Consider the following 19,258-nt stretch of genomic DNA (forward strand, 5'->3'; position numbering starts at 1 on the left):
GTTTTATATACAAATAATCCTCTCTCGATGTTGTGAGTCACTGATCAAAAATGTTTACAAACGATTCTCTGATACCGCGTATCTTGGTCTAGACTTCCAGGGGCTGCTGCTGCTGAACCGACACTAGAAACAGTGAAGTAAGATGCTGGTACGCTGCAGTGGCCGGCTACTTCGCAGTCCCAAAGGGCAGACCTCATCTCCAGGAAAAACATCCCGGGAAGCTTCCCACCTTCCTGTTGGCACTTGTACCCAAGGTTACAGTTCCTTCCAGAGCACAGAGAAGCCAGCTCCGCAGCACTCATTACTGTCCACGCTGTGGGCTCTCCGGAAGAATGTCTCAGAGACATTTCAGTGTGGGGAGGGGCAAGAGGGCAGGGATGTGTCAGACGTGACAAACATTCCCCTTAACTTTTGCTCACATTCAATTATTAAACCCTCGTTGCTTTATTCTTATTTCCTTTGTGGGTACTTCAGTATTGTCCTCCAGTTCAAGGAATCTCTGTAATTTAAAAATCTATAAAACAGATCCCTCTAAAAAGAGGGACAGCTTCGTGTTTTATTTCATACTCTGTTCCAACTGATGAGATCATGCTCAGACTGTTCCCAAGTCAGTTTATAACAGTCTCATACAACTTTTCATAATATGAGCTTAGAGGAAAAGTATTACTTCCCATAATTTGAACTTGATGAAAGTCATCTACTTCTACATGGTCCTTTATTTTGTAATTTACACCTTCACACAGAGTAGTTAAAATTATTTTTTTAAAAAAACACAGCCTTTGCATTATCTTCACATGCTGAACAAAATTTTCCCAGTACCCTAAAACACTGTGTCCACCGATGGGGAACAAGGACAGGGCAGGGTGGCAATGATGCATAGACCATCATGCACCTCTGGTCCTTGTGGGAGAAACACAACTAACGAAAACTTACACACACTCAAGTCTAATAGAAGACAAGTGCTGTCTCATGGATGAATTTATAGATTAAAGAACACAGACACTGCGGGCCAGGAGTTCTGAGGGGGTGAGCTCACTCGGGTAAGGAAGGGGGTGGACCCTGAAAAAGACAATGTACTGCAAGAGAAGGAGGATTAACCAGGAATCCAAGGCCAACCTTCCACACCAAGGCCACTAAGGCCAGGCTCCATACCTATGCTATGCCATGGACCCCTCTGGTGGCAGGTGATGCCTAGGGGCTCCTGTTCAGAATGAAGTTTGTATATGCATAAAATAAAATACAGAGGACTGCAAAGGTAAACAATCTACTAAAACAGGTCTCGAAAAGCCAGGCATGGTGGCTCAAATCTATAATACCAGCACTTTTGGAGGCCGAGACAGGAGGATTGCTTGAGGTCACGAGTTGGAGACCAGCCTGGGCAATACAGTGAGACCCCATCTCTAAAAAATTTTTTAAAAAAATAACCAGGTGTGGTAGCTCATGCCTGTAGTTCTAGCTAGTCAGGAGGCTGGGGTGGGAGGATCACTTGGCAGTTCAAGGCTGCATTTAGCTTTCATTGCACCACTGCACTCCAGCCTGGGTGACAGAGCAAGATCTGTCTCAAAAAAAAAAAAATTTTTAAGAAGAAAAAGTCACGAATATATTTTTAAAAATTAATTTGTGATACGGTGCTTATTAATGCATAAAATATGTGTCTTTATCAACACATTAAATAACAAGATCTAATGGTAACTACTGTCATTTCAAAGTAGTGATGAATATAAAATAATAATCACAGCTGTTATGTGATATGGAAAATCTCTGATTTCTACTGGACAAAGAGTCACAAATATTGCTAATATTACTGTGGTTTGTTACCTATATTCTTAAAAAGTGAAATGCCAAATTTTAGTTAGAGGTTAATGAAACGAAGTTTTAATTTTTCCCATCCAAGGACATGGAGCTCCTGAATTCTATCCTGGACTCCAAGGGCCAGGTTAGCAACTCCTGCACTAAGGAATTAGTTCAGTAAAAGCCCAGTAATCTGATAGGGAGAAGAGCCCAAAAAGAAGGCTGGTATAAATTAGAGATAAATCTAAATTGTGCAATTTTCTTTTAAAATAAATGCAGTTCTACTACTTTCTACTTATGGGCATTATACGCAGTAGATTAAATAGGTTTCTAGAGAAAGCTCCTTTAAAAAATAAAGTTATTTAAACTAGTCCAAGGCTTAAATACTTCCCCTGGAATCTTTTTATATTACACTGTTCTAAGCCAGTCAATTTTAAACTCTGTCCCTATCAACAGTCCAGATATTAACCTTTCTGAAGATACACGGTCCCCATGCCCCTTCCTCAACCAAAAAGAAAAAAAAAGGGAATTTTGTATCACCTTCTAAGAATCTATTGTCAAAAAGTTTCCAGTTATTAGAAGTAGGGTAATAAAGACCCTCACAAGTAGAGACACCACCATCTCCAAAACCATGCTGAACACCAGCACTCATGCCTGTGCCAGGACTGGAGCTGGGAGTCGGCCTCAGTCCGTTCACACCCCAAGTCTTGGCACTGCTTCTCCTAAATCGCTCATCGTTCCTGCCCTCTCCATGCCCCACCACACCCTTGGCTGGTTTCCCCCCTTTGATCATTCCACCTCCACTCCCTACTATCAGAGCCATCTTTCTAGATGCAGAGCTAACCAGGTCACTCTCCTGCTTATAATCCCCTGGAGATGGCTGTCGGCCGAGAGGCAGAGGTGAGGCACAGGCTTGGGAGGCAGCCTGCCTGTTGATGGTCAGTTACCACTGACCAGCAGTGTCACCTGGGCAATGTTTGGAACATCATGTGCCTTGAGGGGTAGTTGGCAGTTTGCAGCTAGCATGAGACACGCTGCCACTAAGCACGCACGGGCCCTCAAAAATTGGTTGGGGTTGTCATTCCTGCCACCACTGCAGGAAAAGACTGAGCTCCTAAAGCAGGCACGAGAAGCCCTTCAGGGCCTAGGATGGAAGCTTCTGCCCCATTCCCATTTCCATTCCAACCTCCCCAGACTCGGTGCAGTTTCCCCGACCCCCTCCTTGCTGCCTCTCCTGACTGTACCTTGACAAGTGCCATTTACTCTCCTGCCATGCCCTTCTCAGCTACTCCTCTCCTCCTGGCCTCCCCCCCTCTAGGAAACCTTCTCTCGCCAGTCCTTCCTCCTCCCCACCACCTCACTCCACCTGATTACTTCTCCTTCATCCCATTCGGGTACTTGTTTTTGTCTCTATTACCACCCTACATCCATCACACAGTAAGGATTCTGTTCCCATGACCCTTGCAGTACAGTAAGTGTGGGCTGGGAGGTGGGGTAGGTCTTGTTCAAATCTCAGCACCACCATGTGTTGAAGATGTTCATTTCTGATCCTGTTTCTTGACTGCATAATAGGGCAACAATGGCATCAGCCTAGCTGGACTGTCAGGAAGAACTTCTGGATGAATGCAGCCCGGGACACTGCACTACAGGCCACTATTCCTTCCCTTATTGTTGTCACCACAATAATGTAAACTCCTTTGGGGCAGAGACCAAGTCTTCTTATCTCAGAGCCCTCAGCACCTGCTCTGCTCAGTGCGATGCAGCACACACAGCACTGATGAGGAGCACCCTGCACTTGCTTGTCTTTAGCGGCAAGGTCAAATACTAAGTCGTAACTGAAAAAGTGCAGCTTAATGATCTGTTAACCCTTGATAAGAACAGCAACAATGACAGACAGTAAGGATGAAAAACAAATGCAATCTGACCAGGAAAGTCTTGATAAAGGCCTGCGGAATGCAATGACTTGTTCTGAATGAAATATAAACCAAGGCTAAGATCCTAAAACAAGGTGAAACTAAAAATTTCTCTGTACTTTCAAAAGAAACAGGATTTGTTACAGACTCCTAACAGGGAGACAGCAAGGTAAGATCCCCAGTGCCTCCACGAGAGGTTCCAGGAATCCCTGCACTGGCTGCAGATCCAAACTGTCCACAGAGAACCTGCTAACCACACCAGCATTTTTATTGTCGCAGGCCATTTGCAACAGCCTGAAAAGCCTCCCCTTCTGCTGCCAGCCACGGGTGGTTTAAACACACTCATTTCACATTGCTTCTTCATGAATGTGTCTTCATGGACTCCTGGGTCAGTTCAGACCAGAGTCTCTGAACTAAATGGGCTCTCCAATAGCAAGCAATTTCCCCAGACTGTCTTGTTAGCCATTAGTATTCTTACTGCTAATGTGGTAAAGTGAACATGACCCCCCCACATATACCAAAATGGTATTTTGGCTCCAAAAGCAATGCCCAGTTCTATTCATGGCCCACCTTTAAATATAATTTTAAGGTATTCAATGTGCAATGCTTATTAGCTAAATTTGAGGACTGGTAAAAGAAATCAGGATCAGGCCTCTATAGAGAATTTAGGCATGATGAGGTTAAAGTTTATACAACTTTATGTGATTGAATAATAGCTAATACTTACTGATCCTTTACTGAGTGCCAGTACTTTATCTGCACTGAATCCCTATAACCCTATTAGGAAGACTCTAGGGAATTCGGGAGGGAAGGAAATAGAAGCAGAGAGAGGTTACTGGTGGGTCTCCCCTCTAGTTATCCATCTATCAGCTGCCTGTCCACAAATCTGTCTGTTTCTCTCTCACTCACAGTCTCTTGCACTACCCCCAACCCCACCTTGCTCTTTCTTCGCCTCTGGATGTCTTTCTCTGCCTCCTCTCTTCCTTCTCTCCCAACCTTTCTGTCTTTGTCTCCCAGTCCCTGCTTGTATCTGCCCCTTCTGTTTCTGTCTCCCCTCCTCCTTCTCTTCCCTCTCCTTTCTCACCTTCCCATCTGTTTCTCCGCCTCTCCCTGTCTTCCCCATCACCACTATGCAACACACAAATGTAACAAAGTATCTATGGTGTGCATTAAGAAAAAAGGATTTGAAAACCAATTTCTAGAGATTAACAACTCTCCTCATCTGAGGACAGAATTACACACTCAAAAGTAAATAACTTGGCCTGGCAGTGGCTCACATCCATATTCACAGCCTTTCCGAGGCCTAGGCAGGAGGAACCCTTGAGGAGTTCAAGACCACCTGGGCAACATAGTGACACTACTATCTCTATATAATCAAAAAAATATTTTTTTAAGTAACTAGCAAGCTATTCTTCCTAATGGCTGTAGAACTGTAACTTCACACTATACAAGAAAATAACAAGATTGACCATAAATTGATAATTGTTAAAGCTAAATAAGTACAAGGGAGCTCATTATGGCTGTCTGCTTTTGAGATAGGGTTAAAATTTTCCATTTTGCTTGTTTTTCCAAAGAAAAAACAAACTTAAGATTTTATTTTATAAATTGTTCTTCTGTGTGTTTAATTATGATCCACTCTTACGGAGGCAAAGTTAAATTCTCCCAATGTCCCATTTGATCTTTAGATCTTGTTATATGTTGCTGTTTGGGTTTTGTTTTTCGCTTTGTTTTTGACACAAGGTCTTACTCTGTCATCCAGGTATCATCATAGCTCATTGCAACCTCAAACTCCTGGGCTCAAGTGGATTCTCCTGCCTCAGCCTCTCAAGTAGCTGGGACTTAGGCAGGCGTCACCATGCCCGGCTAATTTTTTACTTTTTGTAGAGACAGGGTCTCACTGTTGCCCAGACCTCAAGCAATCCTCCCACCTCGGCCTCCCAAAGTGATAGGATTACAAGCGTGAGCCACTGCACTTGGCCTATTTAAAAACCTGCCCATTGATATTTTTTCCTGCTTCTATTTCAGATCAGCAATTATACTGGCAAAATTATAACGGCTTGGATTTACAAGGTAGTAAGTAGCAAGATATTTACACTTTTCACTTGTTTGGAGCTGTGGAAATATTGCCTCTGGGGAGGAGAAATAAAATGCCAACCATGAGCCAATGGGAATTTTTCTTGCACAATAAAAATATTCACTATGGGAATAACAGAGAGTCAAAAGGAGGGAAGATACTTCTCAGCTAAAAACCAAGGACAGGAAGTATTAATTATATTCACCAAAAACAAACTTGGAAACAAACTGCTTCATTAACAACAAGAAAAACTACAGGTGGTTCAGCTCAATTCCATTATCACTTCAGCCATTACAGAGATTGGTAAAGTCACCATTTTAGACTGCTAAATATTTATTTAAAACAACAACAGCTTACATATACTAGGCTCTCTGCTGAACAATTTACATGAAATCTCTCAACAACTCAGTGAGGTAGGGACCGCTATAGGCCTTACTTTAGAAGTGAGAACACCGAGGCTCGGTGAGTGCCCAAGGTCAGCCAAGAGCACAGCTGGCATGCAGGTCCAGGCTGGCTGGCTCCAGAGCTGCCCACCTACATAAGAGAATGGGACCCTACAAACACCTGTGGTGGACATAAAACTGCCTGGACTCAAGGGCATCTCAGAGGAATCTCGTGTCAATATAAATACATGCATTTCAAAGCTTTCCTTCAACCATCTCACAGGTCCTCAAATCAATCCTCTAAAGCAGGCTGGACAGAGGACAGTCTCTCTGTCTTAGAAGTAAGGAAACAGAAGCTCAGAGAGGCCAGATGAAAACTGGGATGTCCGACTCCAAATGCAAAAGCACTGCCACCCAAAGTGACACAGGGCCCTTCTTCCTCCTCTTCTCTAGAAACCTCAGAGTGCTGGTGTGAGCAGTAAGTGAGGCTGTACACGATGTGCTCAGCGCCAGGGCCAGCCACATCATAAATGCTCCACAATGTTAAGCATTGTTAAGTAACCCAAATGAAAAGAACAGACTGGCCTTCCATCAGGTCACAGACAGAGCCTCAGATTTTCTTTGTTACTAAACAAGGGAAGTGTGATGACCTCAGGACAGAGTATTTAGAAAGAAAGCATAAGCTTCTCCAAAGCACAAGTTCTAAAAGTGTATCTGTGTGGCTGGCACCACATAAAGCATTCGCAGAGTCAACTGCTGAAAAGAAGCATTTAGAAGTGGGCCCTTAAAATAAATTTTGAAAGTTCAAGAAGAGTTCACTTCACAGACTTTAGTCTTTGATTCCACAGTACAGAACTACAGAACTATCATGTCCATGTACAATATCCATGCACGATGTACGTAAACACAAACACATGAATAAAAGTAAAAAAAACAAGCAAAACCTGAATTCAAAAGGCTACTCTTCATGTTTTCTTTCACATCTCCAGGGGGAAGGAATAATTAGAAAATTCAGTATTCAAAGTAGACAAAAGATTGTTAAACTAAATGTGGTCATGGGGAATAGATACTGCTGTAAACATACATTTGTTCATACAAAGTTGGAGAGCAAAATTCAAATATTACAAATGCTTGTATATCCATACACTATTCCTAGAGGGACACACATGAAACTCCTGAGCGACTGATTGCCTATTGGTGGGGAAGCTACAGAAGAGAGGTAATTACTTTGCACTAAAGACCCTTTTAGAATTTCTTATGTACAAGTACTTTTATATACATTAAAAAAAATTAATCCTACTGCTAAATGTAATCATTTTGCCACTGTCAGGTTTCTAGAAGAAAAAGACTACCCTTATTTTAGCAATAATTGGGGAGTTTCTAAAGATACTATTTAAAAACCCACAGTGGGTTCCAAAGGAGACAAATAGTCACAGTCAGTAGAGCACAGAGTGGCCAGGAATGGGCTCTCCAGAGCAGACAGTATGAGTTCAAATCCCAGGGCGCCCACTCACTAGCTCTGGGACCTTAGACAAGTTACCTAACCTTCTGATGCCTCGGTTTCCTCATCTATAAAATAGAAATAATAAGGCCATCATGAGAAATAAGTATATTAGATCACAGAGAGTGCTGAAACAATTACTTGGTACACAGTAAGCATTTAATAATTATTAGCTATCTTTATGTTTATCACTGTTTCTTTGACACCTAGGCCTGAGTAGCAGGTAGCACATATGATCAAACTACATTTATGGCAGAACCTTCTTTGATAGAACAATGGAAAACTTGATCTTATTCAATTTTCTCCCTGACCTAGGATGCCTAGGACCCTGAGTGGGTGTCAACAAACACTGAGTTAGGATGTTAGTAAAAATGGAAAGCCTGGATTACTTATCCATATGTTGGCAACTGTTTTTCCCAAAAGATAAATAGCACTTCCAGTCTTTAAGAAATGATCACTGAGGTTTGTTAAATTCCCTCAACCACAAAACAATAATTCCATTTACTTTCTCTAATTAAATATAAGAACAAAATAAGGAAAATTCATTAATAAGAAAGAATTCCTAGAATGACACCTTTCTGGATGAAGCCTTAACCCAAGGCAGTCTGCTATACCAGAACTTTTTTGAGACTTAAAGGCTTAAAAGTCAACATTATAATTCATTTCAAGACATGCTAAGTAAGACCCTTTAGTTTTTTTTCCCCAAACAAAAATTAAACCAGCCAGGCATATACTAAATATCTAGTATACTCCCAGGCCAAGCTGTGACCTAAACTTTCTTCCAGCTCTTACAAAAGTCTATTCATCTCTGCATTAGGCATCCATCTGCAAAATGGAGATGATAATGCCTAACACTAACTGGTTACAGATGTAAATGAGAATGTGTTCAGCATTTTTGAGCAACTTGGAAAAAATAAGCGATGTATTAACTGAAGATGATTTTAGCTGCTCAGATGCCAACCGTGAGGGACAAATAAACTATCCCCTCCCTCCAAATGTTAGACTTTATGAGTCCGCTCCATCTGGATGAGGCTTCTCTGAGCATCGAGCTCCCTGAAATCCCAGAGACGGAAGGGGGATGATATGATGTACACAACTTGCCAGGAGGACAAGCAGGTTTCACCTACAGCACTGGCGTGTATGGTTTAAGCTGCATATGCTACTCCAGGCAAGCTTAGAGTTGGAAAGAAAAGAAATTAGGTTGGAAAATTAATGAAGCCTCTGTTTACTTCTTCATTTCTAAAAAGAAAAACAGTAGAACGTATGGCACTATAGCAGAAATTCTAGTTGTTCTAAAGAGAGCTTTACATTTCTACTATTTTAAGTCCTACATGAAAACCACGGAAAAATCCAAGTATCATACATCTCTTAAGTACAAACAGCCTTTCTGCTGAAGTCTGGGATGACCAGTCTTAGATCAATTTCATACCCTTCTGGAAGCGACAAAAATGACCACCACTCATTATCCTCAATTTACTCCCCCCCACCCGTTGTCATCTTATAACAGAAAACTAAATACAAGCAACACGAAAGAAAAGAAATTAAAATAAATGGAACTGAAAAGCAGAATGTCAGAAAGAAGGCAAAACAAAAAGCTCCTTGCTTGAAGCTTGATTGAAGGAACCTAACATGAGGCCCCCCAGCCCCCGCCCCAAGTAAGTATTCTGCTGGACTCATTCAAAATGCCTTCTTAAAATTTGGTGTAATTTCTCTTTCCTCCCTTGAAAAGAGAGAGAATTCCTAAAACCTCTTCGTGGTCTGTAGATAAGAATGGGGGTGGGGGGAGAAACCACTTGAAATTCTGTATCCATAAATGGTAGAACCGTGTTCCCTTTGTACACGATACTTAATGGAAATCGCATGTTTTCACAAACACGGGTCGACCTTTTTGACACACAATTCCCAATTAATGGTGAAAATTCCACAACGTGGGCTCCCAAGGACGTTAAGGCCTGTCGCGTTCGCTTTTTCAAACTTTCTCGGGCAGTGCCCGCAGTTCGGGGAGGGTGCCACAGCCATCGCCGCCAGCCGCGGGCCTTCCTGGGGTCAGCGCGCGAGGGCTGGGGGCCCGCACCCGCCGGACCCGGCCAGCAGCGCCCAGGGGCCGTCGAGAGAAAGAGAAAGAAAGCAAGAGGGAGGGAGAAGGAGCCGGAGACCGAGACCCAGACCGAGACCGAGGGAGGGCCGGAGGGGCGGGAGCGCGCGGCGGGCGAGGCCTAGAAAGGGCCCGGCGGCGGGCGGGCGCGCAACGGCTCGGGACCCGTCCCCCCGCCGGCCCCGGGCTTACCTTCCAGGTAACAGCTGGAGGACGAGGAAAGCCCCTTCTTGGATTTGCAGCCCACCAACTTCAAGCAGATCTCCAACATTTTCCCGCGCCAGCGGCGTCGGGGTCCGGCGCCCCGCTCCCGGCTCGCCCCGTGGGCCCGGCTCAGGCCCGACTTGGCCCGCGCGCCCCCCGGGGCGCCCCCGGAACCGCCAGGCCGCCCTCACCGCCGCCACGCACGCCCGCGCTCCCCCATGACCGCGGCCGCGTCTCCGCCTCGGCCGGGACGCGCCTGTTAACAAAGGGCCTGAGCCGGGCGCCCGCCAGGCCCGCCCCCGCCCCGCCGCCGCCGCCGCCGCCGCCTTCGCCTTAACCCCCTCCTGGCCGCGCCGACGCTCCGAGGCCCAACCGGGCCCGCAGCCTACGCCGCCTGCAAAAACCAAGCCATGGCCAATGGCTATTTTAACGGGGGCAAGTCCGAGCGCGGCCTTTGGAGGCTCTTTCTCAGCGAAGGAAGCGCAGTCCTAACACCCGGCGGCGAGGAAGCCTGGCGCCTCCCCGGGCAGAGCAGGCCTGCTCACCACCACTTTTGAAACCGCGCGCATCTCCTCGGTGGCATGGGACGTCCCCAGCCTACACCGCTTCTGGCCAGTTTCTCTGTGCGCAGTGCCAGGCAAACCCTAGGCCCCGAGAATATTGGAGAAAATGCAAATTCCTCTGGAATTACCAACACTGGTCTCATTTATGTTCAGCAAGCTTACTGTGATTAAGGCTGAGGCAGTGGGTGTCTAAGGAATGAACAGTCAGAGCTGGAACCCACATGGCAGCTACACAAATGCCGGACACATTGGTCAAATCACACATCCAGGCGAGGAGACAGTTGAGAATAGAGGAGGTGTGAGTTCAAAGGAAGGCGAATTTAGTCTCCACAGAGAATGGTGGAGAGGAATGGACTACATCCCTTCTTTGCGGAGAACTTTTCCCATCCTTTGGTGAGTGCCATGGGGTACCATTGTTTAAAATCCATTTCATTGCTCTGCTGGGCTCAAATCTTTTTATAACTCTGGTTAGGACTGATCATGGACAATATTGTAACCTATTATAAAGTAGCAATAATCACAATAATGTGTTACTGGAACAGACCCAGAAATCTAGATAGTGGGAAATAAGGAACCCAGCTGCACCAAATAAGTTAAAAATCAGGTAAGTTATAATAACAATAGTAAAAGGAGTCTATTTAATAAATAGTATCAGATAACTAAATTGCAACAGGGAGAAAAATGTAGTCTGCGTCCTACAGCCATGAATAATAAAAGCTGACATGTATTGAGATCTTACTATGTGCCAGATTTTTGTGTGAAGCATGTTACAGTCATTACTGAATTGCATTTACACAATGATCCTGTGAAGAAAATAGAATTATTATCCCAATTCTTCTGGTAAAAACTGATGCTCAGAGAAGTCAAGCACCTTGCCCTTGGTCCTACAGCTGGAAACAGGCAGAGATGGATTCAACCCAAGGCTGCCTGGCTCCAAGGATCAGGCTCCTGGCCAGTGGATTAGGCTGCCCCTTCACACCAAGAATAAATTCCACGTAGATTAAAGTATTGCATATCTATATCTTTGGTCCAATAAGTAAGGTTGTCATTACATGTATCAGAGAAAGCCTTGGTTAAGACACCCTGGCTAGTCTCTAGCCTATCCTATAATGACAAAAACCTGGGTTATCTTCAGTACACCAAGAATGGTTAATAAGATCTTTACTTAGGTCTGCCAAAAATAGCACATAAAAATTCAAGATTGGACTGGATGCGACTGGTGTATATCACAGGAGTTCTCAGCCAGGGTGTCATTAACTTTTCAGAGATGTCCAGCCAAATTCTGATCAGCATACAAGATATATTTCTACTGCAACTGAGTGGACCTACTGTTAGTGTTGTAGTGCCAGATCAGGCCTCATGAACCCCCAAGAAGGCACTGCCAGGGAAGTACACAGTCATCTGGAGACAGCACTACAAGGCCACCAGGTGACAAGTGCAGTGACTCTGGAAGCTTTCTAGATTCTGGGACACACTGTCATTCTGCTGGACAGTCTTAATGTAACGACTGCTAACTTGTTTAGTGTTGTCTTGAACCTTTCGACCTCTAATATAATGCCAAAAATAACATTCAAAAGGGTGTCACCAATACAAACAAGCTAAAAAAAAATACAGTATCTGTTTTGCTGCCATTTTGGAAAGTTTAAAGGCCTTGGATCAGACTATAATAAAGTCTTATTATACAGCATTCAGATTAAAGGGATACATTCAAATTGGCAGCTGAATGCCAAGAATTACATATTAATAGGCATTTTTGAAATTCTAACCATATCCTTGAATACCATCTATTAATACCGGCCCAGATATTTGTTCACATGTGCTGTACTTTACATTGGAATATAAGTTTATTTTAAAAAGCTAATGACTATTACTAACATTCTGCTCTTGAGTCTAAAATGACCTTATCCTCTTAAATCCTCTTAAAATGAGTAATGCTTATAAACTGTGTCCAGATCTTTTTAAATTTAGTTATAAAACCATACATCAACAGGTCTAGCAAAACATTGTGAATTAGTGGCAATAAATATTGAAAATACTGCCAAACTGTACACTACCATATCAAACCTGACCTATTCTTTCCAGATCCAGCTTTTGATGCTTTTGAAACTCACTTGCAAGATATGAAAGACATTCTGTTACAACCAAAGGAGAACCTCAATCTTTTCACCAGAGGGAAGTATGGCCCAAGGATTCCCTCTAATCAACCTAAAACCTAAAAGCCATTAATTAAAAAAATAAAAGAAAAAGAAAAGGAAAAAAAATAAAGAAATTAAAAAGGCTGTGAACTAACTTGTTTGCTATATTGCATTAGTTTAGGAAAGGAATAGGCTTTTAATGGGCACCCAGTATCTGCTAGAAGCTCTTAAGCCTCACAACAATCTCATGAATTTTGTATAGTTTAATTCCATTTCACAGATAAGGAAACTGAGGAGAGAAAGGAGGGGGACGAAGGGGAAGTACTCTGTTGACGCAGCTAGGAGGCAGTAAGGTAGAAAGGCCTTGCACTTTGCAAAATGGCAGAAATTTTCCAATTGAAGTGAGAGGTAGATAATATGAGTAAGACCAGAGGTAGAAATAAAGATCAGTAACTGTTGGGAAAATATATCTTAGAAGAAAATAATTCAGGGACTTAGAGCTATTTAAGAATATTTTAAAATATTAATAAAGAAAGAATAAAATCCTTAATTACATTAAAGCATGTGATCTGAGCAATGTTTTTAAAAGGTCCATGGACAACCTGTCTTGAATAATGCAGAGTGCTTGCTTAAAATGCAGATTCGTGGTCTCTGTTCTAGACCTACAGAATCAGAATATGCGGAACAGACTGTATCTTCAAGCTCCCACATGACCCGTGTGCATATGTAAGTTAGAAAACCATTGTTTCAGAAAAGGGAAGAATTGCTTCTTGTTTTCGCTGGGAATAGGATAAACAGGAATGGATATTTCCAAAATTTATTCATTGGAAAGCAATTTCTGAATTTAAGAAATGTGTATCTCTAGAACAAGTCATCAAAAGAAGATTCTTCTCTGAAGAGTTTAGGAGACTGAATTTTTAAAAAAAATTCACAGTTGTATTTTTTTAAAAATGGGGAAGGTGCCCACCACAGAAGTGAGTCAAGGGAAGGAAGCAGGATTCGGGACGTGGAAGCTCCACCTCGGAAAGCAAGACTGCGGTAGGAGTGCAGGTGGAAGGGAGACAGGTGAATCTGGCATGAGGTCTTGTTTGGGACCCCCAAGACCAGTTGATCCCAGGCCTGACTGATCCCTTCACTGTTTCTAGCCCCGCCAATAACACTAGGGGGAACCTCAAGGATCCTGAGGTATGTGCGTGCTGTTTCACGTACACATGCCAACAAGCCCACTTCCTCTGCTTCTGCAAACGCTGCCCAGTGAGAACCTGCCAGGTTCTCTAGCTCTGTGGGTCCAGCATGTGTCCAGCTAAAAACTAAGATAGCTTAAAAGATCCTATCAGCCATATCCACTTTTGCCATTGTATAAGGACACATATGTATCCCTTTAAGTCTCACAATTTTTCAATCAGATAGCGCTATTTATTGGTCACGAGTTACATGTCACAAAGGCCTAGTGACTCTGGCCTGGGCAAACCAGGCAACAGGGGAAGGCAATGCAATGAAGGTTAAACGGGCTGTGACATCACATAGGCCTAAGTGCTGAGTCTCAGGTTTGCCTCCCTGTGGTGGCCTGGGCAAGGGACTTCACTTCTTGGAGCCTCCATTTTCTCACCTATAAAATGGGAAGTGGTCATAGTAGTTATCTCACAGGGTTATAAAGATCAGAAATAATGTATGGAGAGTGCCCAAGGCACAGAATATGCTCTATAAACCGTAGCTATTGTTACTTCCAGAAGAGGACCCCTGCCACATCAGGTGGTGGGTATTTCCACCACCTGAATGCACAGTCTCGAGCTTTTCCAAGGGACAAGGAAATCCATTTATTTGATTAAGGGAAAGAAACGCTAGCTTTGAGGCAGGAGTAGCAACTAAGGTTTATATGTCACAGACAGCCCTACCTTTAATCCTAAAGCCAAGGTTTGCAGCCACAGCTTTCGCAAAACACAAACCCCACACTCTCACATCTTTAATGTGGCCCAGGATGTGGTGTGCAGACTGCACATGTGACTCTCCTTCAGATGACACTGATTCTTCTGTTAGTTCCCTTGGTACTTCCAACGCTAAAATTCTCAGTAAGGGGCCAAATCTGAACTGCCTTAGAGTAAATCTGCTTTCTAGAAAATCTCATTATAGTACGACTTTACCATATTTTGATAATTAACAAGTCTAAAAGTAGCTGTTAAACATAATCCTTTTTCTCCAGGAGAAAACTAATATTAGTATCCCACTTTATTTTCATTAATTTTTATTTTTAATCAAAGTAATATACACACATGGTTAAAAATAAAACAGTACTAAAAGTCTTGTAAAAAAGACTAAAAATAGTTTTGCAAAAATCTTGTAATAAAAAACAGCAGTCCCATTCCCATTTCCCCAGAGGCATCCTCCTTCGGATTTCTAACTAATAATCCTCGTCTTGCCATTTCTGGATTCATTAGCTTTACACATTATCTATTAACTTATTACAGTAGTATTAATATTATACCATCACCATCAATAACCTCCCAAAAGAGTAAAATCACAATTTGGGGGTAAATCATAGTGTTTACATAACTATGACATGCAAATATTGTTCACTGCTTAGCCAGTAACATCCTATGAATGTTTTCTTTATTATGAAACTTTGTTTATCCTGGAGATAATGCCTTGATTTTTTCCATTTGATTAGTCTTCTGTATACCTATTACTATTTTTCCCCCAAATACTTCAAAGATCTGTCAAACAACTAGTGGTATTTTTCCTAAACACTTCAAATATTCTCAGTTCCATTTACTGACTTACTTCCCCATTTTGTTGGAATTCATCATCCAATAGCTTCCTAGGGGGAAAATAAAAGGTGCATGTCTAAAAAATACCTTTCTTTTACCTTGATAGTTTGGCTGGGTATAGAATTCTAGGTTGAAAATAATCTTCCCAACTGAATTTTGAAGGTATTTGGTTTCCAGTATGTACTGCTGTTTAGAAATGCAATCCCATTCTGATTCCTAATCATTTATAAATGACTTGCTTTTTTCTCTTTGGAAGCTTTTAGGATCTTCTAATAGTCTTGGTGCTCTAAAGTTTCACAATGATAAGGCTTGGAGTAAGTCTTTTTCATATTTTATTTATGCTGGGCACTTAGGGGCCCATCCAATCCAGAGATTTAAGTCGTTCAGCACTGGAAAACACTCACTTCACTGAGCTCTGAAATTTCTCCTTATACTTATTGTCTCCTAACTTCTCTTCCTATTTCGTTAGTTCTCTTTCTGGAATTCCTACCAGCTAGATATTAAAGCCCTGGGATTGAGCTTCTAATTTTATCTGTTCTCTCTTATTGTCTTTATCTTTATGTTCTATATTCGGAGACAGACTATTTTCCAAGACTTCCAATTGTAAATTTTGGCTATAATGTTTTTAATATGAAAGAACTCATTCTGATTGTTATTGTTGTTAATAGCATCCTGTTGTTTGAGGTTTGCAATCTCTCTCTCAGAGTATAGCAAAGAAGAGTTCTTTTGAATTCTTCTGTTTCCTGCATTGTCATTATTTCCATCTAGTTCCTGTTTTCTGTGAATTTGTTTTACCCTTTATCTATCATGTCAGAAACTTTTCTCTAGTGTCTAGGGAAATTTGGCTGTCCATTTGCTATATATGAGTGAGGAACTAAAAAGATGACTGGAAGTTCTGTGTGCATGGAAGGGGCGCAATGACCAGGGGGCTTCAAAGAAAGGAGATAGCTCACTTTTTCAAGAGCATCTCCAAATGTTGGTATCTATAGGGCTTTTCTCTAGGGTCATTAAATTTATTTTTCCCAGAAAAGAATATTTCAATATATTCTCTGTTTGGGCCCTAGCTACCAGGTATTGAAAGAGGGGTAACAATCTCACTATTCAGCATGCAAACTTTAAAAAAAAAAGTCTGTTCTTGCCTGTCCCATTATTTTCAGCCAATGGCTTACCCAGACCCATGCTATGGGTAAGGCTCCTGAGTACAGAGCTTTTATAGAGCATTTCTCAATATACTACCTCTAGTCTCATGTGGCTGGAGAGCTGGTCCTCTGGCTGTACATGGTTGGGGAGGGGCCTAAAGAATTTAAACACTCCTTTTACATACTTTCAACTGATCCCTCTGATTTCGCCTTCCGCCTGATTTCTGTGGTGCCAATGCCACCAATTTCTGGGCTTTCCTCAGGTTCTTACAAGTGAACTGCCTCACTTCTTATCAAAGTCTCTCTCAGAAGAGGTTAGGCTTCAGCATCCTTGATTCCATCAAGTCTAACACCTCTCTTTTGACTGCCTTCCATTTTCCAAAAATGTGTTGACCTTTCTTATCCACTATTATCTCCTTTGAGTTTCTTTTGTCCTTATATATCTTTACTTTTTAGAAAACCTTTTTAATTGTCACTTAATGAGGTTTGGGGAGAGAATGGATATGAATACAGATCTTCTACCTTTAATCGTAAGTATCTATTTTGCCCATTTTACAGATGAGCCAATTATGGCACAGGGCAGGTTATATAACTTGCACTAGGCCACATAGCAAGTTAGTGGCACAAAAAAAGAACCCACATCTTCAAACTCCCTTGTTAGATGTTTTTCCCATTACATGATACCCACTAGGTATCCATAATTAAGAGCTAACAAATTCTAAGAAACCAGGCTGAAAAACTATTTAAAATTTGCTGCAAACTATAGGTTTCAAATCTTAATTTGCTGGTGATAAAGAAACAACCAACTAACAACCAAACCTTGAATTCTTAAATCTAGTTACAACACTGTACCCTAAGGTCTAATTATAAACAGAAATATTATTAAACAAAAATAGTTTGGGATATTCTTATTAAACTCTAAGTGCTTGAATTTAACTTAAAGAGGTTTTACATGTTTTCATGAAATGTCTTTGTCCCTTTACTTTAATTTTTGAAATAAATGCCAAAGAATTTTACTTCAAAATCAGTAAAAGTCTTGTTTGCTTTTAGTCTGAATATTGAATAAAGATTAAGATATCTACAAAACAAATCAAAAAATAGCAATGTTATAACTTTGCTGCAATCAAAAATAGCAATGCTGCAAAAATCCTAAAGGCTTCAAACTATTATCTGTGTAATAAGAATATATAAGGTAAACTTAAACACACTAAAGAAACAATTGATAAAAGGAAAGCCCAAGCTCTGGTTATTAACAAGCAATACTTTTGTCTTCAAACACCAGCATTGTGTTTCGCTTTTAAAGTTTTGTTAACTTTGAATCGGTAAACCAGTGGTTAATTTCTTTTCCTCTCTTTCTCTAAGACTAAAAGAATCTGTGAAAGCAGCAGACCAGGCCTAGGAGATCACGTTACATTTGGGGGTGGGGGAAGAAGGCAGCTGGAGGGGAGTGCGGAGAGAAGGGCTAAAGGGAAAGAAAACAAGTTGTCTAAACCTCCCCACAGTGTAAAACGCAGCAGGGATTAGGCGGTTCATAGAGGAGCCCATGTTTATCCAAGTTATCTCAGGGCAGTTGAAATGGGCTGTAAAAGTATAGGCTCCCCGGCACTTAGATCCTCACAGCAGCTAGAGCTATCCTGGGCCACAGCTCTTGGTAATTGTTACCAAGGCTTGAAACCCTAGAAATGAAATACTAAAAGAGAGTTCATGTTTATTTCTTCAAAACATTCAGTACCAATTTGTTTTGTTGTCAAGGTTTTAAACACACACACAAAGGACAAATGGAATTAGAAGATTTCTTCCCTGCGCTTGTTAGAAATTATTAATGTCCTTAGAAAAGCAATGGCATCTCTAAATGAAATTGTACTGCTCTTTTGCTTCCTTAAAGCAACAGATTCGGCATAGTAATCCAGAACTACATGTTAACTGACAACAGCTACAGTTAACCTTAGAAAAACTGCACACGAAGTGACACTGTGGTGACCGTAAAAGGAAAGGTCCAGGTCAGTGGTCAAGCAGCCACTTGAAAAGAAAACTACAAAACAGAATTTTGCTTCCAAAGTCAACCTGGTAAAAGCTGTCCTCTTCTTTGCCACCCTTCCTATCAGCTGGTATTTAAGATCTATGTTCAGTACAGCAACTCCAACACCAAATTTAATTTCTAAGTTAGTTTCACATTCCCTAAGTGTGATGGTTAATTTTATATGTCAACTTGACTGGGCCATAGGATGCCCAGATATCTGTGAAACATTATTGCTCGGTGTGGTCTGTGAGGGTGTTTCTAGAGGAGACCAGTACTGCACTGGTGGACAGCCTGAGCAGACGGCCCTCCCCAAGGTAGGTGGCGCCATCCAACCCATTGAGGGCTTGAATAGAACAAAAGGGCAGAGGAAGGATATTAGATACACCCTCCCTCTGCCTGACTGCTTGAGCTGGGTCATGAATCTTCTGTCCTCAGTGCTCCTGGTTTCTCAGGCTCAGACTGGAACCCACACCAGTGGCCCCTGAGGTAGATCACCAGCTGTCCAGGGTCTCCATCCTGCAGACAGCAGATTATGGGACTTCTCAGCCTCCATAGTCTCATGAGCCAATACCCAATAATAAATCTCTTCATGAGATACATATATAAGACATATGTTTAGACAGATAGATGGATCCTATTGGTTCTATTTCTCTGGAGAACTCTAACACACTAGCA

At 42.0% G+C, this 19,258-nt stretch overlaps 1 protein-coding gene across 3 annotated transcripts in view; it reads right to left on the reverse strand.

The window, feature by feature from the left end:
• Positions 1–19,258, reverse strand: part of ABL1 (ABL proto-oncogene 1, non-receptor tyrosine kinase) — a 157,874-nt gene that overhangs the window by 41,466 nt on the left and 97,150 nt on the right. Inside the window, exon 1 of one of the 3 annotated variants that reach the window (XM_012639797.1) lies at positions 9,950–10,404. The exons of the other annotated variants lie outside the window; for them this stretch is intronic. Coding sequence (XP_012495251.1) covers positions 9,950–10,028 — 79 coding nt within the window. The 5' untranslated portion in view covers positions 10,029–10,404. Of the gene's footprint in view, positions 1–9,949; positions 10,405–19,258 lie in introns of those variants that run through there. 3 annotated transcript variants of the gene reach the window in all.

The sequence above is a fragment of the Propithecus coquereli genome, unplaced genomic scaffold (genome assembly GCF_000956105.1).
Source record: "Propithecus coquereli isolate 6110/MARCELLA unplaced genomic scaffold, Pcoq_1.0 Scaffold142, whole genome shotgun sequence".
In the NCBI taxonomy this organism is placed as follows: Eukaryota; Metazoa; Chordata; class Mammalia; order Primates; family Indriidae; genus Propithecus; species Propithecus coquereli.